The sequence below is a fragment of the Camponotus vicinus genome, unplaced genomic scaffold, assembly GCF_025532165.1.
Source record: "Camponotus vicinus isolate PSW18456_S1 unplaced genomic scaffold, iyCamVici1.0 SCAF_12, whole genome shotgun sequence".
Classification (NCBI taxonomy): domain Eukaryota; kingdom Metazoa; phylum Arthropoda; class Insecta; order Hymenoptera; family Formicidae; genus Camponotus; species Camponotus vicinus.
The window spans coordinates 4,660,616-4,680,705 of NW_028141948.1; the positions used below are offsets into that span (position 1 = coordinate 4,660,616).

At 38.6% G+C, this 20,090-nt stretch overlaps 2 protein-coding genes and 1 non-coding gene across 3 annotated transcripts; 1 reads left to right on the plus strand and 2 right to left on the minus strand.

The window, feature by feature from the left end:
- Positions 1-433: 433 nt before the first annotated feature.
- Positions 434-507, minus strand: Trnaa-ggc (transfer RNA alanine (anticodon GGC)). Its single transcript has one exon. It is a non-coding gene; the product is annotated as a tRNA-Ala (tRNA).
- Positions 508-4,145: 3,638 nt separating this feature from the next.
- LOC145963161 (uncharacterized) lies at positions 4,146-9,555 on the plus strand. Its single transcript, XM_083084852.1, has 3 exons — positions 4,146-5,221; positions 5,309-5,531; positions 9,544-9,555. The coding sequence occupies exons 1-3, from the start codon at positions 4,146-4,148 to the stop codon at positions 9,553-9,555; spliced, it is 1,311 nt and encodes a 436-aa protein (XP_082940978.1).
- Positions 9,556-10,975: 1,420 nt separating this feature from the next.
- Positions 10,976-12,459, minus strand: LOC145963162 (uncharacterized). The gene is made up of 3 exons (XM_083084853.1): positions 11,384-12,459; positions 11,074-11,296; positions 10,976-11,002 (listed from the first exon to the last, which is right to left on the minus strand). The coding sequence occupies exons 1-3, from the start codon at positions 12,457-12,459 to the stop codon at positions 10,976-10,978; spliced, it is 1,326 nt and encodes a 441-aa protein (XP_082940979.1).
- Positions 12,460-20,090: the final 7,631 nt, after the last annotated feature.

Here is a 20,090-nt window from a genome sequence, read left to right on the forward strand (position 1 = left end):
AAAAATATCGGGCCGAAACTCGCTGAATCGGGAATCGAACCCGAGTCTTTCGCTTGCCGGGCGACTGCTCTTACCACTGAGCTATTCAGACCCTTCAACTCGATACTTCTCGGTCGCCTACAATTATATATTAAATTGAAGAATAACGCCATCTTCCGCCGGCGTGAATTTTAAATAACTATAAGAAATTAGGCTCTGTGTATTAAAACATAAACTTAAATTTAAACAGGCCATAAGAGCTAAACGCGGATGATAGTGCGTAAGTTCAACGAGAAAATAAGTTTTTCGTTGAAACTTATTTGTGTGCACAGGGCACAAATTTTCTTGGTACGATACCAAGCAAATTTAAATAATTCTCAATTCGAGAATTTATTTAATTATTATCCCTCTTTCCCCCCTGTAATGTTGTAGGCGAGAAAAATATCGGGCCGAAAGTCGCTGAATCGGGAATCGAACCCGAGTCTTTCGCTTGCCGGGCGACTGCTCTTACCACTGAGCTATTCAGACCCTTCAACTCGATGCTTCTCGGTCGCCTACAATTATATATTAAATTGAAGAATAACGCCATCTTCCGCCGGCGTGAATTTTAAATAACTATAAGAAATTAGGCTCTGTGTATTAAAACATAAACTTAAATTTAAACAGGCCATAAGAGCTAAACGCGGATGATAGTGCGTAAGTTCAACGAGAAAATAAGTTTTTCGTTGAAACTTATTTGTGTGCACAGGGCACAAATTTTCTTGGTACGATACCAAGCAAATTTAAATAATTCTCAATTCGAGAATTTATTTAATTATTATCCCTCTTTCCCCCCTGTAATGTTGTAGGCGAGAAAAATATCGGGCCGAAAGTCGCTGAATCGGGAATCGAAAGACTCGGGTTCGATTCCCGATTCAGCGACTTTCGGCCCGATATTTTTCTCGCCTACAACATTACAGGGGGGAAAGAGGGATAATAATTAAATAAATTCTCGAATTGAGAATTATTTAAATTTGCTTGGTATCGTACCAAGAAAATTTGTGCCCTGTGCACACAAATAAGTTTCAACGAAAAACTTATTTTCTCGTTGAACTTACGCACTATCATCCGCGTTTAGCTCTTATGGCCTGTTTAAATTTAAGTTTATGTTTTAATACACAGAGCCTAATTTCTTATAGTTATTTAAAATTCACGCCGGCGGAAGATGGCGTTATTCTTCAATTTAATATATAATTGTAGGCGACCGAGAAGTATCGAGTTGAAGGGTCTGAATAGCTCAGTGGTAAGAGCAGTCGCCCGGCAAGCGAAAGACTCGGGTTCGATTCCCGATTCAGCGAGTTTCGGCCCGATATTTTTCTCGCCTACAACATTACAGGGGGGAAAGAGGGATAATAATTAAATAAATTCTCGAATTGAGAATTATTTAAATTTGCTTGGTATCGTACCAAGAAAATTTGTGCCCTGTGCACACAAATAAGTTTCAACGAAAAACTTATTTTCTCGTTGAACTTACGCACTATCATCCGCGTTTAGCTCTTATGGCCTGTTTAAATTTAAGTTTATGTTATAATACACAGAGCCTAATTTCTTATAGTTATTTAAAAATATAAATTTATTAAAAATGTGTGTTAATAATAAATACATTTGTTGTGTGCGTGTGTGTCTAATAATAAAATAATAAGAATAATAGTAATAATAATATATAAGAGGGGGGGAAGCACCGGGCTAAGGGGAGGCCGCTCCTGGAAGGCTAAGAGGTCGATGTGCCGGGCTGAGGGGGGCCGCTTCTGGAACAGAAAAAGACATACATTTGAATAGTTTTTTAATAATTTATTTTAGAACTTTTGATGTATTATAAATTGAAAGTTACTTACAATACTTACCATGGCATTTTCCATTCATCTTTATACAATACGCACAATTTATATTTTGATACAGGTTTGGATTCACATATCTGTTTATCCTCTCGTCGGCCATTCATATCATCGCGTAAACTCTAAAATCAAACATAATAATTTTAAGTGTTTTAAATTTATTACACTTCGACAAAAATATTTTACCTTCAACGTTTCCAATTTCAGCCGTAGTATATTCTCATGCTTATCTTCTCCCAGTTTTTCAAAATCTTCTATTAATTCGAGATTTTCACGCAGTTTGTTTCCAATACATTTTACTTTAGAATGATTAGGTTCTATATTGAAACATTTACATCCATGATATTTTACAAATTCTCGCGCACATATTTCTCGAGCTAGGAGAAATGTCCTCAACGAATTTGTGCGAGGTTTTTCCAAGCCGAGCTCTTGATGTCTTATAAACTGAACAATTGAAGTTTCCAGATTCTTCTTTGAAAGTTGTTCCCGCTCTATTCGAAATAATTCTTCATCTTGACTAATCCGATAACGGAAATCAGGTTCCCCATCGGATGATTCCTCCTCCATTTCTCTCTCCTCTCTCGCTCTCTCTCTCTCTCCATCTCATCCATTTCTCTCTCCTTTCTCTCTCTCCATTTCTCTTTCCTCTCTCTCTCTCCATCCAATAATCATCATCATCCGTATCGTCATCGATGATAATAACGTCTTCTTCAGCCATTATACGTGATCAGCGAAACACAAGACCAACGAAACACAGAAGAACGAAAGAAATAATATTCTAATGTCGCAGGCTCCTCTTCATTATATATCTTTTAATCTTTTGTCTCATTCTAACTAGAGCATCACGTCTCATCTACCTCAGCATTTCTCTACATCTTTGGCGGAGCGTGTTAAGAAAAGTATCAACTATTCTTATTCGTATGGAAGGAAAGAATTAAAATCACAGATGGAATAAAAATAATTATTTATTGCAAGCATCGTAAAGAATATTATTTACAGCGCATGTTAGTAATTCACAATCAATTAATGATTCGCTGTTAAAGACATCACTCTCGCGTATCCTTTTTACAGCATCGCATACAGTAGTAATATTGTTACGTTGTAATACAGTTTCAAATTGTTTAAATTTTTCATTTACGAGATAGGTATTCTCGCATAACCAATTGTGCATATAATCGATACAATTTTCAAAATTAAATGTAATAATGTTTGTAGTTTCATATACAAAGAATTGTCACATAATGTGAGTTTTACAATTTTTGATTGATGCAAAATATGCATTTCGATCGTTAGATCTCTAATCCTTAATGGGAGAGCAGTCGATTGTAGAAAACAGTCAATGTCTGCTTGTTTCTGTATCAACAAATTCCACGTTGAAAAAGGCAACACTATTTGATTGCCTCGATTATCACCGAGAATCAGCTCCACGTACGATACAGCTCCAACACTCATTCCAATGTCCAAATATTTATACGACGTCGGGGTTAGAGCGTATCTTCTTCCAAGTATGCGAGCCGCACGGCGAAGCTGAATGCTATAAAAATATATATAAATTAGACCAATATTTAAGAAAATTTTAATAAATAACAAAATTTTTAAATCTTTTTTCTTACATGTCGCATTTTTGCTTCTTACACGGTGGAGTTTCGCCGTTTCGAATCGGAACGTAAAAATTCATGTTGATTTCTTCAGTGAACATTTCACACGCGCGATTGATGTAATACTAATTGTATTATGTAATACTAATCGAATTATTATTAATTCAAATAGTATCGCAAATTGTGATGTAGAGGGGATTATTGCTGACGCAACATTTTAATTTCCTCTAAAATTTTGTCGCGCCGATGTATGGCTGCGATGATATCATCATCCCCAGAACAAAGATTTAGCTGAATATAACAAAAATTTTCAAGCGCCGACGTACGGCTGCTCCCGATGAGATCAATTATACGTGACAAAAACGCGAAAAAAATAATCGCCAAGGTGAAAACGCGCATCACCGCTAGACAAAGATTTAGCTGAATGCGCTAAAATCAAGCGCCGATGTACGGCTGCTCCTGATGCAATCACGTTAGATTTTTCAAATGTACATGACAAAACGGGAAATTATCAAGGTTAAATTGCACACGCTATTTCGGGGAATTATTTTAAGATGAAATCATTCTAGAATGTTCAATGATAAAACAATGCAGGAGAATATAAATCATGATAAAGAGACACACCCCACCAGTATTTTCGTTAAAGTACATCAGAACAGTCATTGGAAAACGCTTAACGCAAGTCTGTTACAATATGGGGGAACAAAGTTTGCGAGAGCAATCCACTTTGGTGAATTCGCTGGAAGACTACATTGTGTGGGAGCAACGATGCGATACGTATATCGAGTCGGTGGAAGAGCAAAGTCGAATCAAACGACCGCGATTATCGATCGGAAATCGACAATCGCTGATTGCTCGGATCGCACGCCTCGAAGGTCTGAAAAATTCTTTACGCGGACGTTTCGTACATGCAGGTGCCGGATGTAGCGCGCATCAAAATGGACTAGTGTGGCGCGAGATTGATACGGCGTTCGAGAGTCGTATATTTACTGGTGCGGTGATAAACTATAATCACATCGAACCTCGTCAATTTCTCGAGGACGCCAAAGACATTGTGTTAGAACATGTGAAGAACATTATGGAGAAACATTATAATGTGAAAGTGAACACTATATTTAACGGTGAATTCGTGACCGGAGATAAACGTGCCAACAAAAGTATCAATACGAGAAACTATGAACTCTTTCGCACGTCCGATTTACGCGAGTGGTACGAACGGTGCGTCATCGAGTCCATCCTAGCGTCGCTGGAAGAGTTTCAGGAACGCGACAGCGACTGGGCACTGTCGCGAATATTAAATTTGACTGTAAATATAAATAAGTATAATCCTATGCGCGCGGGATGTCACATTAAATTGCCGCGGGAGATTATGATGAAAAGAGCGGTGATTAACGTGCAATCAAAGGACAATGCGTGTTTCGCGTGGGCAGTGGTCGCCGCCCTATACCCCGCAGAAAGAAACGCGGAACGGGAATCCACGTATCCGCATTACGCGACAGTGCTGAATCTCCGGGACATTGAGTTTCCAGTGACTGTGAATCAGATTAAAAAATTTGAACTTGCCAATGACGTTTCGATCAATGTGTACAGCATCGAAAGCGAGGGCATTGTTCCGATACGTCTTACGGAGCAAAAGCGGGATAAGCATGTGAATCTGCTATACATGGAAGACGGCAACAACGTCGGACATTTCGCTTGGATCAAGAACTTATCCCGGCTCGTGAGCTCGCAACTGAGCAAACACAACGGTCAAAGATATATCTGTGATCGGTACGTATAATTTATACAATTTATATAATTATAAGTTATATAACAAATTTTCCAAATCATAATTAAAAATTTTTTTTTCTTTTATAGATGCTTACACTACTTTAGCTCGGACGACAAGTTGCAGTCGCATACGGTCGACTGCGGAAAGATGAATGACTGCGCTATCCGGTTACCGAGCGATAAGGTCAAGTGGCTTGAGTTTAACAACGTTAATCGGAAGGAGCGGCTTCCATTCGTCGTGTACGCCGACTTGGAATGCGTTCTGGCCAAGACGGATGAAGAACTGCGAAATTTGTGCCAGCATCACCAAGTATTTAGTATAGCTTATTATGTACATTGTTCGTTCGACGAATCGTTATCGGCATATCATTCGCGTCGCAGTGCCGATTGTATAGCATGGTTCGCTGAAGATCTTAAAAATTTAGCAATTCGCGTTAAGAATATTTTAACAACCAATGTCTCCATGGTAGATTTGACGTCTGAAGAGTGGGAAAAATTCCATAGCGCCACTCAATGTCATATATGCGAAGAACCATTCGCGCAAGACGATACACGCGTACGCGATCATTGCCATCTGACCGGGCGGTACAGAGGTCCCGCGCATTCAAATTGTAATTTAAATTATAAAGAATCTTTTTGTATTCCGATAGTGTTTCATAATTTATCCGGTTACGATTCACACTTTATTATCGAGGAAATAGCCACAGCGTTCGAAAGGAGAATCGAGTTACTTCCGATAACGAAAGAAAAATATATATCGTTTACTAAAAATGTTAAAATTACAGAAGATAAATCGAGAAATCACGTAAAATTACGTTTTATCGATTCCTTTAAATTTCTCGCATCGAGTCTCGACAAATTGGCATCATTTTCAGATAAAGATAAACTCAAAATTTTTAAATCGGAATTTCAAAATTTATCAACAGAAAATTTCAATTTATCAACACGGAAAGGTGTCTTTCCGTACGAATACATCGATTTCGTTGACAAGTTGCAAGATATGTATTTACCACCGCGTGAATCATTTTACAGTTCCTTGACCGGTGAAACTGTATCCGAGACCGATTACGCGCACGCCGAGAACATCTGGATGCGATTCTCCATTCGGACGCTAGGCGAATATAGCGACTTGTACCTCAAAATTGATGTCTTGTTATTAGCCGATATTTTTGAAAACTTTCGCGATAAATGTATCGAAAGTTACGGACTCGACCCCGCGTATTACTATACTCTCCCCGGATACACGTGGGACGCCATGTTGAAACATACCAAGATCACGTTCGAGCTGCTTACAGATATCGACATGGTTATGTTTATCGAACGTGGTATACGCGGTGGTCTGAGTCAATGTTCCAACAGATACGCTCGTGCTAATAACAAGTACATGGAGTCGTACGATCCATCGAAACCATCGTCATACTTGATGTATTTCGATGTAAATAACTTGTACGGATGGGCAATGTGTCAGCTGTTGCCCTATGCCGATTTTCGATGGGTCGACGACGTGTCCAATTTTGATGTATCATCGATCGCGCTAGGCTATCTATCGATTCGCCTACAGACTCTATCCTCGAAGTCGATCTCGAGTACTCGCAACATCTTCACGATGCGCACACTGACCTACCGTTTTGCCCGACACGCGACAAACCACCTGGCAAGCGAGAGCTCAAGCTGCTCGCAACGTTATACGATAAGAAGCGTTATGTGATACACTACCGCAATCTGCAGCAGTGTACGCGTCACGGTCTTTGCGTTACAAAAATACATCGAATTTTACAGTTTTCGCAATCTCCCTGGCTTCGAAATTACATAGAACTAAATACACATTTCAGAACACTAGCTAAAAACGATTTCGAAAAAAATTTATACAAATTGATGAACAATGCGGTATTTGGCAAAACGATGGAAAATGTGCGGAATCGTGTAGATGTTACGTGCTCATAACGCACTGGGACGGGCGGTATGGCGCAGAGGCAATGATCGCAAAGCCAAATTTCCACAGCAGAAGCGTCTTTTCAGAAAACTTAATAGCTGTGGAATTGCGTAAACTCGAGGTGAAATTCTACAAACCAATTTACGTGGGTATGTGTATACTCGACATATCCAAGACATGTTTGTACGAGTTTCATCACGAGTATATGGCGCCAATGTATCGCGACAAATGTCGGGTAATGTACACTGATACAGACAGTCTCATATATCACATTGAGTGCGAAGACGTGTACGAGAATATGAAGCGCGATGTCAGCAGATTCGACACGAGCGATTATGCGGTGGACAATGTGTACGGTATGCCGCTTGTAAATAAAAAGGTACCGGGTCTAATGAAGAACGAAAACAACGGTGCCATAATGACCGAATTTGTCGGGCTCAGAGCAAAAATGTACGCGTTACGAGTCGATGGTAAGAAAGACACGAAGAAGGTTAAAGGCGTCAAGAGCAACGTTGTCGCGAGAACGATAACGTTTGACGATTACACGCGGTGTTTGAAAGAAGAAGTTGAAATGACGCGTCAGCAGTCGTGTATACGATCTAAACTGCACCAAGTATACACGATCTGCGAGACGAAAATTGCTCTGAGTCCGTACGACGACAAACGGTATATCGTACCCGAAACCACCGATACGTTACCGTGGGGACATTATAGGATACCTTTGTAAATAAATGTATATTTTGTTTATTATTGTATATATTTTGTACATAACCATGTAAATATTTTGTATATTTTTATATTTTATATTTTTATATTTTATATTTTATACATATTTTAAATGTATTTTTATATTTTATATATTTTAATAAATGTTTACAATACATTATTTTTATGTATCTAAGAGTTGTGTGATTTATCCATTTCCAACCATTTTACGTATACGTCATCACCCTTTTCCCGCAAAATTTTTTCCACGAGATATACGTCGGGATTAGCGACGCGTTGTAACTCGTATTCGTAGAATCCTCCAGCGACGGGATTTCCGCGCGAATCTTCGAGTATGAATGTCGCGGAATTAGTTTTCTACACCTCGACAATCTTAAACATTTCGATCGTACAATTTGGTGTGAAACCTTTTTCAAAGATGATGTTGTATTTACTCACGCGTACCGAATCACCTACTTTGAATCATATATTTTTTTTGGAATGATATTGAATGACTGTCGAACGGCTATCGAACGACATTGAACGATTATCGAACGACCATTGAACGGCTATCGAACAGCATTGAACGGCTATCAAGCGACTATCAACGCAAAACTATATTCAATTATCTATTAAATATTTAAAATGTTTTATCATGTACCGCAATGTAATAGTACCGAAATGTAATATCTAACGTTTACGTAAAATGTTTAGGAATGGATAAATCGTTCTTCTCTTGGAGATATATAAAAATTATGTATTGTATACGAAAACATCACACTATCGGTATGAGACTTGTCGATGTCACTCCCGCAATCGCAGATAAACTTTTAAATATGTTTTACGAAGTAAATAATACGGTAAAAAAAAATGTATCCTATAATGTCCCCACGGTAACGTATCGGTGGTTTCGGGTACGATATACCGTTTGTCGTCGTACGGACTCAGAGCAATTTTCGTCTCGCAGATCGTGTATACTTGGTGCAGTTTAGATCGTATACACGACTGCTGACGCGTCATTTCAACTTCTTCTTTCAAACACCGCGTGTAATCGTCAAACGTTATCGTTCTCGCGACAACGTTGCTCTTGACGCCTTTAACCTTCTTCGTGTCTTTCTTACCATCGACTCGTAACGCGTACATTTTTGCTCTGAGCCCGACAAATTCGGTCATTATGGCACCGTTGTTTTCGTTCTTCATTAGACCCGGTACCTTTTTATTTACAAGCGGCATACCGTACACATTGTCCACCGCATAATCGCTCGTGTCGAATCTGCTGACATCGCGCTTCATATTCTCGTACACGTCTTCGCACTCAATGTGATATATGAGACTGTCTGTATCAGTGTACATTACCCGACATTTGTCGCGATACATTGGCGCCATATACTCGTGATGAAACTCGTACAAACATGTCTTGGATATGTCGAGTATACACATACCCACGTAAATTGGTTTGTAGAATTTCACCTCGAGTTTACGCAATTCCACAGCTATTAAGTTTTCTGAAAAGACGTTTCTGCTGTGGAAATTTGGCTTTGCGATCATTGCCTCTGCGCCATACCGCCCGTCCCAGTGCGTTATGAGCACGTAACATCTACACGATTCCGCACATTTTCCATCGTTTTGCCAAATACCGCATTGTTCATCAATTTGTATAAATTTTTTTCGAAATCGTTTTTAGCTAGTGTTCTGAAATGTGTATTTAGTTCTATGTAATTTCGAAGCCAGGGAGATTGCGAAAACTGTAAAATTCGATGTATTTTTGTAACGCAAAGACCGTGACGCGTACACTGCTGCAGATTGCGGTAGTGTATCACATAACGCTTCTTATCGTATAACGTTGCGAGCAGCTTGAGCTCTCGCTTGCCAGGTGGTTTGTCGCGTGTCGGGCAAAACGGTAGGTCAGTGTGCGCATCGTGAAGATGTTGCGAGTACTCGAGATCGACTTCGAGGATAGAGTCTGTAGGCGAATCGATAGATAGCCTAGCGCGATCGATGATACATCAAAATTGGACACGTCGTCGACCCATCGAAAATCGGCATAGGGCAACAGCTGACACATTGCCCATCCGTACAAGTTATTTACATCGAAATACATCAAGTATGACGATGGTTTCGATGGATCGTACGACTCCATGTACTTGTTATTAGCACGAGCGTATCTGTTGGAACATTGACTCAGACCACCGCGTATACCACGTTCGATAAACATAACCATGTCGATATCTGTAAGCAGCTCGAACGTGATCTTGGTATGTTTCAACATGGCGTCCCACGTGTATCCGGGGAGAGTATAGTAATACGCGGGGTCGAGTCCGTAACTTTCGATACATTTATCGCGAAAGTTTTCAAAAATATCGGCTAATAACAAGACATCAATTTTGAGGTACAAGTCGCTATATTCGCCTAGCGTCCGAATGGAGAATCGCATCCAGATGTTCTCGGCGTGCGCGTAATCGGTCTCGGATACAGTTTCACCGGTCAAGGAACTGTAAAATGATTCACGCGGTGGTAAATACATATCTTGCAACTTGTCAACGAAATCGATGTATTCGTACGGAAAGACACCTTTCCGTGTTGATAAATTGAAATTTTCTGTTGATAAATTTTGAAATTCCGATTTAAAAATTTTGAGTTTATCTTTATCTGAAAATGATGCCAATTTGTCGAGACTCGATGCGAGAAATTTAAAGGAATCGATAAAACGTAATTTTACGTGATTTCTCGATTTATCTTCTGTAATTTTAACATTTTTAGTAAACGATATATATTTTTCTTTCGTTATCGGAAGTAACTCGATTCTCCTTTCGAACGCTGTGGCTATTTCCTCGATAATAAAGTGTGAATCGTAACCGGATAAATTATGAAACACTATCGGAATACAAAAAGATTCTTTATAATTTAAATTACAATTTGAATGCGCGGGACCTCTGTACCGCCCGGTCAGATGGCAATGATCGCGTACGCGTGTATCGTCTTGCGCGAATGGTTCTTCGCATATATGACATTGAGTGGCGCTATGGAATTTTTCCCACTCTTCAGACGTCAAATCTACCATGGAGACATTGGTTGTTAAAATATTCTTAACGCGAATTGCTAAATTTTTAAGATCTTCAGCGAACCATGCTATACAATCGGCACTGCGACGCGAATGATATGCCGATAACGATTCGTCGAACGAACAATGTACATAATAAGCTATACTAAATACTTGGTGATGCTGGCACAAATTTCGCAGTTCTTCATCCGTCTTGGCCAGAACGCATTCCAAGTCGGCGTACACGACGAATGGAAGCCGCTCCTTCCGATTAACGTTGTTAAACTCAAGCCACTTGACCTTATCGCTCGGTAACCGGATAGCGCAGTCATTCATCTTTCCGCAGTCGACCGTATGCGACTGCAACTTGTCGTCCGAGCTAAAGTAGTGTAGGCATCTATAAAAGAAAAAAAAATTTTTAATTATGATTTGGAAAATTTGTTATATAACTTATAATTATATAAATTGTATAAATTATACGTACCGATCACAGATATATCTTTGACCGTTGTGTTTGCTCAGTTGCGAGCTCACGAGCCGGGATAAGTTCTTGATCCAAGCGAAATGTCCGACGTTGTTGCCGTCTTCCACGTATAGCAGATTCACATGCTTATCCCGCTTTTGCTCCGTAAGACGTATCGGAACAATGCCCTCGCTTTCGATGCTGTACACATTGATCGAAACGTCATTGGCAAGTTCAAATTTTTTAATCTGATTCACAGTCACTGGAAACTCAATGTCCCGGAGATTCAGCACTGTCGCGTAATGTGGATACGTGGATTCCCGTTCCGCGTTCCTTTCTGCGGGGTATAGGGCGGCGACCACTGCCCACGCGAAACACGCATTGTCCTTTGATTGCACGTTAATCACCGCTCTTTTCATCATAATCTCCCGCGGCAATTTAATGTGACATCCCGCGCGCATAGGATTATACTTATTTATATTTACAGTCAAATTTAATATTCGCGACAGTGCCCAGTCGCTGTCGCGTTCCTGAAACTCTTCCAGCGACGTTAGGATGGACTCGATGACGCACCGTTCGTACCACTCGCGTAAATCGGACGTGCGAAAGAGTTCATAGTTTCTCGTATTGATACTTTTGTTGGCACGTTTATCTCCGGTCACGAATTCACCGTTAAATATAGTGTTCACTTTCACATTATAATGTTTCTCCATAATGTTCTTCACATGTTCTAACACAATGTCTTTGGCGTCCTCGAGAAATTGACGAGGTTCGATGTGATTATAGTTTATCACCGCACCAGTCAATATACGACTCTCGAACGCCGTATCAATCTCGCGCCACACTAGTCCATTTTGATGCGCGCTACATCCGGCACCTGCATGTACGAAACGTCCGCGTAAAGAATTTTTCAGACCTTCGAGGCGCGCGATCCGAGCAATCAGCGATTGTCGATTTCCGATCGATAATCGCGGTCGTTTGATTCGACTTTGCTCTTCCACCGACTCGATATACGTATCGCATCGTTGCTCCCACACAATGTAGTCTTCCAGCGAATTCACCAAAGTGGATTGCTCTCGCAAACTTTGTTCCCCCATATTGTAACAGACTTGCGTTAAGCGTTTTCCAATGACTGTTCTGATGTACTTTAACGAAAATACTGGTGGGGAGTGTCTCTTTATCATGATTTATATTCTCCTGCATTGTTTTATCATCGAACATTCTAGAATGATTTCATCTTAAAATAATTCCCCGGAATAGCGTGTGCAATTTAACCTTGATAATTTCCCGTTTTGTCATGTACATTTGAAAAATCTGACGTGATTGCATCAGGAACAGCCGTAAATCGGCGCTTGATTTTAGCGCATTCAGCTAAATCTTTGTCTAGCGGTGATGCGCGTTTTCACCTTGGCGATTATTTTTTTCGCGTTTTTGTCACGTATAATTGATCTCATCGGGAGCAGCCGTACGTCGGCGCTTGAAAATTTTTGTTATATTCAGCTAAATCTTTGTTCTGGGGATGATGATATCATCGCAGCCATACATCGGCGCGACAAAATTTTAGAGGAAATTAAAATGTTGCGTCAGCAATAATCCCCTCTACATCACAATTTGCGATACTATTTGAATTAATAATAATTCGATTAGTATTACATAATACAATTAGTATTACATCAATCGCGCGTGTGAAATGTTCACTGAAGAAATCAACATGAATTTTTACGTTCCGATTCGAAACGGCGAAACTCCACCGTGTAAGAAGCAAAAATGCGACATGTAAGAAAAAAGATTTAAAAATTTTGTTATTTATTAAAATTTTCTTAAATATTGGTCTAATTTATATATATTTTTATAGCATTCAGCTTTGCCGTGCGGCTCGCATACTTCGAAGAAGATACGCTCTAACCCCGACGTCGTATAAATATTTGGACATTGGAATGAGTGTTGGAGTTGTATCGTACGTGGAGCTGATTCTCGGTGATAATCGAGGCAATCAAATAGTGTTGCCTTTTTCAACGTGGAATTTGTTGATACAGAAACAAGCAGACATTGACTGTTTTCTACAATCGACTGCTCTCCCATTAAGGATTGGAGATCTAACGATCGAAATGCATATTTTGCATCAATCAAAAATTGTAAAACTCACATTATGTGACAATTCTTTGTATATGAAACTACAAACACTATTACATTTAATTTTGAAAATTGTATCGATTATATGCACAATTGGTCATGCGAGAATACCTATCTCGTAAATGAAAAATCTAAACAATTTGAAACTGTATTACAACGTAACAATATTACTACTGTATGCGATGCTGTAAAAACGATACGCGAGAGTGATGTCTTTAACAGCGAATCATTAATTGATTGTGAATTACTAACATGCGCTGTAAATGATATTCTTTACGATGCTTGCAATAAATAATTATTTTTATTCCATCTGTGATTTTAATTCTTTCCTTCCATACGAATAAGAATAGTTGATACTTTTCTTAACACGCTCCGCCAAAGATGTAGAGAAATGCTGAGGTAGATGAGACGTGATGCTCTAGTTAGAATGAGACAAAAGATTAAAAGATATATAATGAAGAGGAGCCTGCGACATTAGAATATTATTTCTTTCGTTCTTCTGTGTTTCGTTGGTCTTGTGTTTCGCTGATCACGTATAATGGCTGAAGAAGACGTTATTATCATCGATGACGATACGGATGATGATGATTATTGGATGGAGAGAGAGAGAGGAGAGAGAAATGGAGAGAGAGAAAGGAGAGAGAAATGGATGAGATGGAGAGAGAGAGAGAGCGAGAGAGGAGAGAGAAATGGAGGAGGAATCATCCGATGGGGAACCTGATTTCCGTTTTCGGATTAGTCAAGATGAAGAATTATTTCGAATAGAGCGAGAACAACTTTCAAAGAAGAATCTGGAAACTTCAATCGTTCAGTTTATAAGACATCAAGAGCTCGGCTTGGAAAAACCTCGCACAAATTCGTTGAGGACATTTCTCCTAGCTCGAGAAATATGTGCGCGAGAATTTGTAAAATATCATGGATGTAAATGTTTCAATATAGAACCTAATCATTCTAAAGTAAAATGTATTGGAATCAAACTGCGTGAAAATCTCGAATTAGTAGAAGATTTTGATAAACTGGGAGAAGATGAGCATGAGAATATACTACGGCTGAAATTGGAAACGTTGAAGGTACAATATTTTTGTCGATATGTAATAAATGTAAAACACTTAAAATTATTATGTTTGATTTTAGAGTTTACGCGATGATATGAATGGCCGAGAGGATAAACAGATATGTGAATCCAAACCTGTATCAAAATATAAATTGTGCGTATTGTATAAAGATGAATGGAAAATGCCATGGTAAGTATTGTAAGTAACTTTCAATTTATAATACATCAAAAGTTCTAAAATAAATTATTAAAAAACTATTCAAATGTATGTCTTTTTCTGTTCCAGAAGCGGCCCCCCTCAGCCCGGCACATCGACCTCTTAGTCTTCCAGGAGCGGCCTCCCCTTAGCCCGGCGCTTCCCCCCCTCTTATATATTATTATTACTATTATTCTTATTATTTTATTATTAGACACACACACACACAACAAATGTATTTATTATTAACACACATTTTTAATAAATTTATATTTTTAATTGTAAAAAGAAACATATTTATTTATACGCCTTTCCTTGCGCTAGTTGTAAGTCTCGCGATATCTTCGTTGCGCTCTCTCTCTCGCGCGTTAATCATAAGTCTCACTATCTTCGGCACGCGTCATTGTTCTTTCGCGCTATCTCTTTCTCTCGCCCTTAGATAGAATAAGTATAGTAATCTCTCTCGCACGCGCTATGACACAAAATGTATTTACACTTTAATAAATGTATATTGTATATTTTGATTGAAATAATGTATTTATTTACACACCTTTCCCTTGCGCTCCCATCCCTTGCGCTGTCTCTCTCGTGCTAGTTATAAGTCTTTATCGTTGTCTCTATCACACTCGTCATTATTCTCACGATATTATCGTTCTCTCTTTCGTACGCGCTATCGTTCTCTCTCGCACGCGTTGTTCTCGCGCTATCGTTCTCTCTCTTTCATATGCTCGTCGCTATCACTCACTTACCTTTGCGTCGTCCTTCTCCCCCACCTATGCGTCATCTTACAATGCGTCGTCCTTATCCCACGTTGACGCCATCCTTGTCGCACTGTCCTCTTCACACACTTAGCGCTATCCTTTTCCCACATGTAGCGTTATTCTTCTCACACCTTAGCACCGTTCTCTTTCCGCGGATCCCCCTTCTCCTCGCGGACCCCTAATCCATCGGTCGCGCCGCGGATCCCCCTTTCCCGCGCGGACCCCCTCGTCCATCGGTCGCGCCGCGGATCCCCCTTCACCGCGCGTGACATCACTCACCTCGCGCCGCAGTTCCCTCTTCCCCGCGTGTGACGTCACTCCCCCCCGCGCCGCGGTTCCCCTCGTGCCTCACCCTCCCTGAGTGGACCTGAATTAGAACTCTCTTACTATCACTACTTTAATGAATATGAATATATTTTTAATGAATAAGAATATATTCTTAATTTGCGATTTCTGCGCCGCAACTCGATTTCCGCGTGTGCGACATGCGTGCAGTGCAATGGCACATGTTTCTTCATTTGCCGTTATGCGGCCACACCACTCTTAACTTTTCTCATATTCAATATTTATATTATAATATAAAATGTATATAAAGGACTTGTATTAACGTAAGATCTAAAGTGTATTTTTTTTCTCTTAACAGTGGTGCGAAAAAGAGAACGCTGCTCACACAGAGGTTCTCTGATTGTGTGCATTTGAGCCGCATCCTCTTTCTGACATCACTGTTTATCAGTTTAATTTTAAACTGGATTTAAAATAATTTATTTATTATAATAATCTGGATTCCTTGTTGGGATTCAAAATATTAAACAGATTATTTGAATTTAGACGGAAAAAAACTTTTAGACCAATAATTAAATTTATTTGATTTCAAAATTTATTAAATCTAAAGAAACATTTTTCTTTGTATGTTAAGAATATCTAATAAGAATATCTCTTTAGAAGATTTTCTCCAAACAGCACACGGACGTCTTTTGGATCTCCTAAGGACGTCCTGCATGGATATAGGAGATATCCTGAGGATATCTGTTTGTAATCCTCGTACATTCTGAGGATGTCCTGAAGAATAGTAAATGAGCGCCTCACATAAAGCCCCGATATATCCTCAAGAGATTCTATTTCAAAGTCCTAAAGATATTTGCAGGATGTCCATAGGAAATCTTATAACTCTTGAAACGTCTACAATACATTCTAAATTGGTTATATATCGTTGGGGTTTATATGCTATTTTATATGCTATTACTTTATATGCTATTTTCAGGATTAATTTAGGTTATATCCATATTTTTTCCCATATTTTATATCGCGTTGCTTGATTTGGCAGTTTATATGCCGAATATATGTTTGTACCCAAACAGCACCAAGTCGACTGTTAGTTGATTGTCAGTCGGCAGAAAAAGTCTAAAGTCGACTTCAAAGTCAGATTGAATGTCAACTTAAAGTCGACTAACAGTCGACACAACTCGATTATAGTCGACTGTCAGTCAGCTAATAAGTCGACTTAGAAGTCAACTTTATGGCGATTATAAGTCAATTTTCAATCAATTTTTAGTCAATTTAATGTCATATCCATTAACTAGGGTGAACTGCCCAGTAGATAGACGATTAAGGAAATTCCCGTCTGTTACAGAGGCGTAATCGAACTAAAATCATTTTTTTGTTTAATATCTTGAAACAGTGTATAGAGAAATAGGTGAAAAATACAATAGAGGTCAGTTTAAACGATATAAAATAATTTGAAATTGATTAAAAAATAGAAATGTGAATAAATCCGGAAAATCCTAGTAAATAGACGATTTGGCCAGTAGATAGACGATGTCCGACCAGTAGATAGACGATGCTTTTAGATACCCCAGCGATTATAATAATTTCATATATTATTGATTCGTATTGAATGAAATGAAACAAGAAGCGAGTTAAAGATGAAAATTAATATTTTCATTCATACTTTTGAAGACAAATTTAGAGGTTCTTCGGATTGAATGTTTAAATCAATGTTTTGCAAAGGATTTCTCTTCTCATTACATTTTGCTTTTCTTTCTTTCAGTCTCAATTTTTCTTCTCTCGCTTTGGCTTTTTCTTGCTTCTTTCTCAGCATTTCTTCTTTCTTTTTGGCAGCTTCAATTTTTTTAAAATCTCTCTCTTCTCTCAACTTCTTTTTCTTAATCTCGTCTTCTTCCTTTTTTATTTTTCGTTTTAAAATTCTCTCTTGGGCTTCAGCTTCTTTTCTGTCTTTCTCAAGTTTTTTCTGAAGCTGGATTTCTCTCCATTTTTCAGATGTGAGTACACATGGTAAGGGTTCACAATTTTTTTTATTCTTCTTGTTCGGTACACTTGATGGCCAAAATAAATGCTTTTTCCAAATGTCCGATTCATTATTGGATGGAATAGAATTCAAATTCTTGACTTCACTTGTACTAGGATGAGCTGTTATTTCCAAGTTACTAGAGCATTCTGGAAAACATAAAAATATCCTATAGAACCGTTTAGGTATAATAAGAAAAAATCATCTAGGTATACTAAAACATTTCAGATCATAACAAGAGTCGTCTATCTACTGGTTTGAGGTTAGGAATTCGATACCCCATGAATAGACGATGAGTATGTAAATACTTTAAACATATAACTGTTTTTTCTTGCATAAATTTAAGCTTTAGTTATTTACAAATACAGTGATATATAACATACCTTACTTCTCGAAAGTTCAATTGCATATTATTGGATGAAAACTAGCACAGCGAACTTCTTGCTCTTACTAGCAGACACAGATTGACGCACTACACGAAAACGTCGACCTTTGAGATTTTTTTTGCTGGGAAATACGAATTTAGAAAAAAAAAGTTGGCATGAAAAATAAACTAAAAGATCAGTAGACTATCTATTAGAATAATACTCAGATGGTTGAAAAAAAATAAGTAATATATAATAATCGTTTTATCGGAAAATCGTCTATCTACTGGTCAGCGTCTATTTACTGGGCTGTTCACCCTACTAAATTTTTATTTCAATGTCATTTCTCAAAAATTTGATCGATTTAATGTTCTGTATATAGATACATATATGATGGAATTTAGAAAAAATTAACTGTCTGCGGTTAATTACATGGAGCTCTGGAGCTCCTTGCAAAAGCTAGAGGAGATGCGACTATAATAGCACTCTTTGACCGATAAGCTGTGATTCGTGGAACTTGTGTCGCGGCCACGGTCTTACATACAGGTCTGGAAACTCCGGTGGTGGGGGAGGTCTCACTTAGTGTGTCCGTTTTTTGGGAGTTCACGGCTTGCCTGCTAGGTTCGCTGCGATCTAGAAGTCGCTTTTAGACGTATGTTAGAGAGAGAACGACTACTGCTGTCTATCTCTGTCTCTCTCGCTCGTATTGCGACTTCTAGTCGAAAAACGGACACACTAAGTGAGACCTCCCCCACCACTAAAAAAGGCCTGAGTTTCCAGACCTGTATGTAAAGCCGACGGCACACGGTACGATTTTTCGTACTGGATTTGATAAGATTTAGTAAAATACTAAAAATGCACCAATCAGAATGCAGCATTTCTAATATTTTACTAAATCTTATCAAATCCAGTACGAAAAATTGTACCGTGTGCCGTAGGCTTAAGACCGTGGTCGCGGCCTAGCTTATATTACTGTCTTATGGCGCTTTCGATTTATCGGGTTTGACCCGACCCGGGGTAGTTTATTAGACGTTATTGACCAATCACAGCCATTTTTCTGAAGAATGTATGGTACCATTCTTCAGAAGAATGGCTGTGATTGGTCAATAACGTCTAGTAAACTACCCCGGGTCGGGTCAAACCCGATAAATCGAAAACGCCATTAGATGAATTCCACTTTTGGGTTAAGCGTTTTCCTTTTCGCCACCTAGCGGCGAGGCGTGAAGCTCGTAGAAGTATATGAATATTTCTATTTATCCATTGGATATCTTTGGTAGTTACTTGGTGAATATACACTCACACACAAAAAAAACAGGCCACAATAATAAACGTCGACTTAAAAAGACGACTTCAAGTTAACTAAAAAATGTCGACTATCAGTCGGCAAATAGCCATTCGTACTGTATGGGTATATGCAACGCATATATAATTTTTAAAATTTCTTCTTAAATAATCCTGAAAATATATACTGGATATAATCTAAATTAATCCTTCAAATAGCATATATATAGTATCAATTACATATTTTCTGAACTAATTTGGGATACAATAATCTTAAAATATCTCTTACAGTTCCGGCTCCCTTAAGAGATTTAAAAAATATTCTGAGCTGTTTGGCTTTATACCATGTCCTGAATAAATCCCGCGTATACCCAAGGATATTTAGGATATATTATTCAGGATTATCCTGAGGATATCTTGTGCTGTTTGGGCGTACTTTTCGAGACGCGTAGATTACGAAGACCAATCGCAAATCTTCTTACAATAAGTTCTCTTTATTGTTTATTAATAATAAAAATAATTATTCTATTATTAATTACGTATATGTTCTGTAACAATTTAAAATATTTGTGTTTTGAAACGTAATTACAATAAAGAGAACCTAGATAGATAGACTGCCACATTACATTTGTG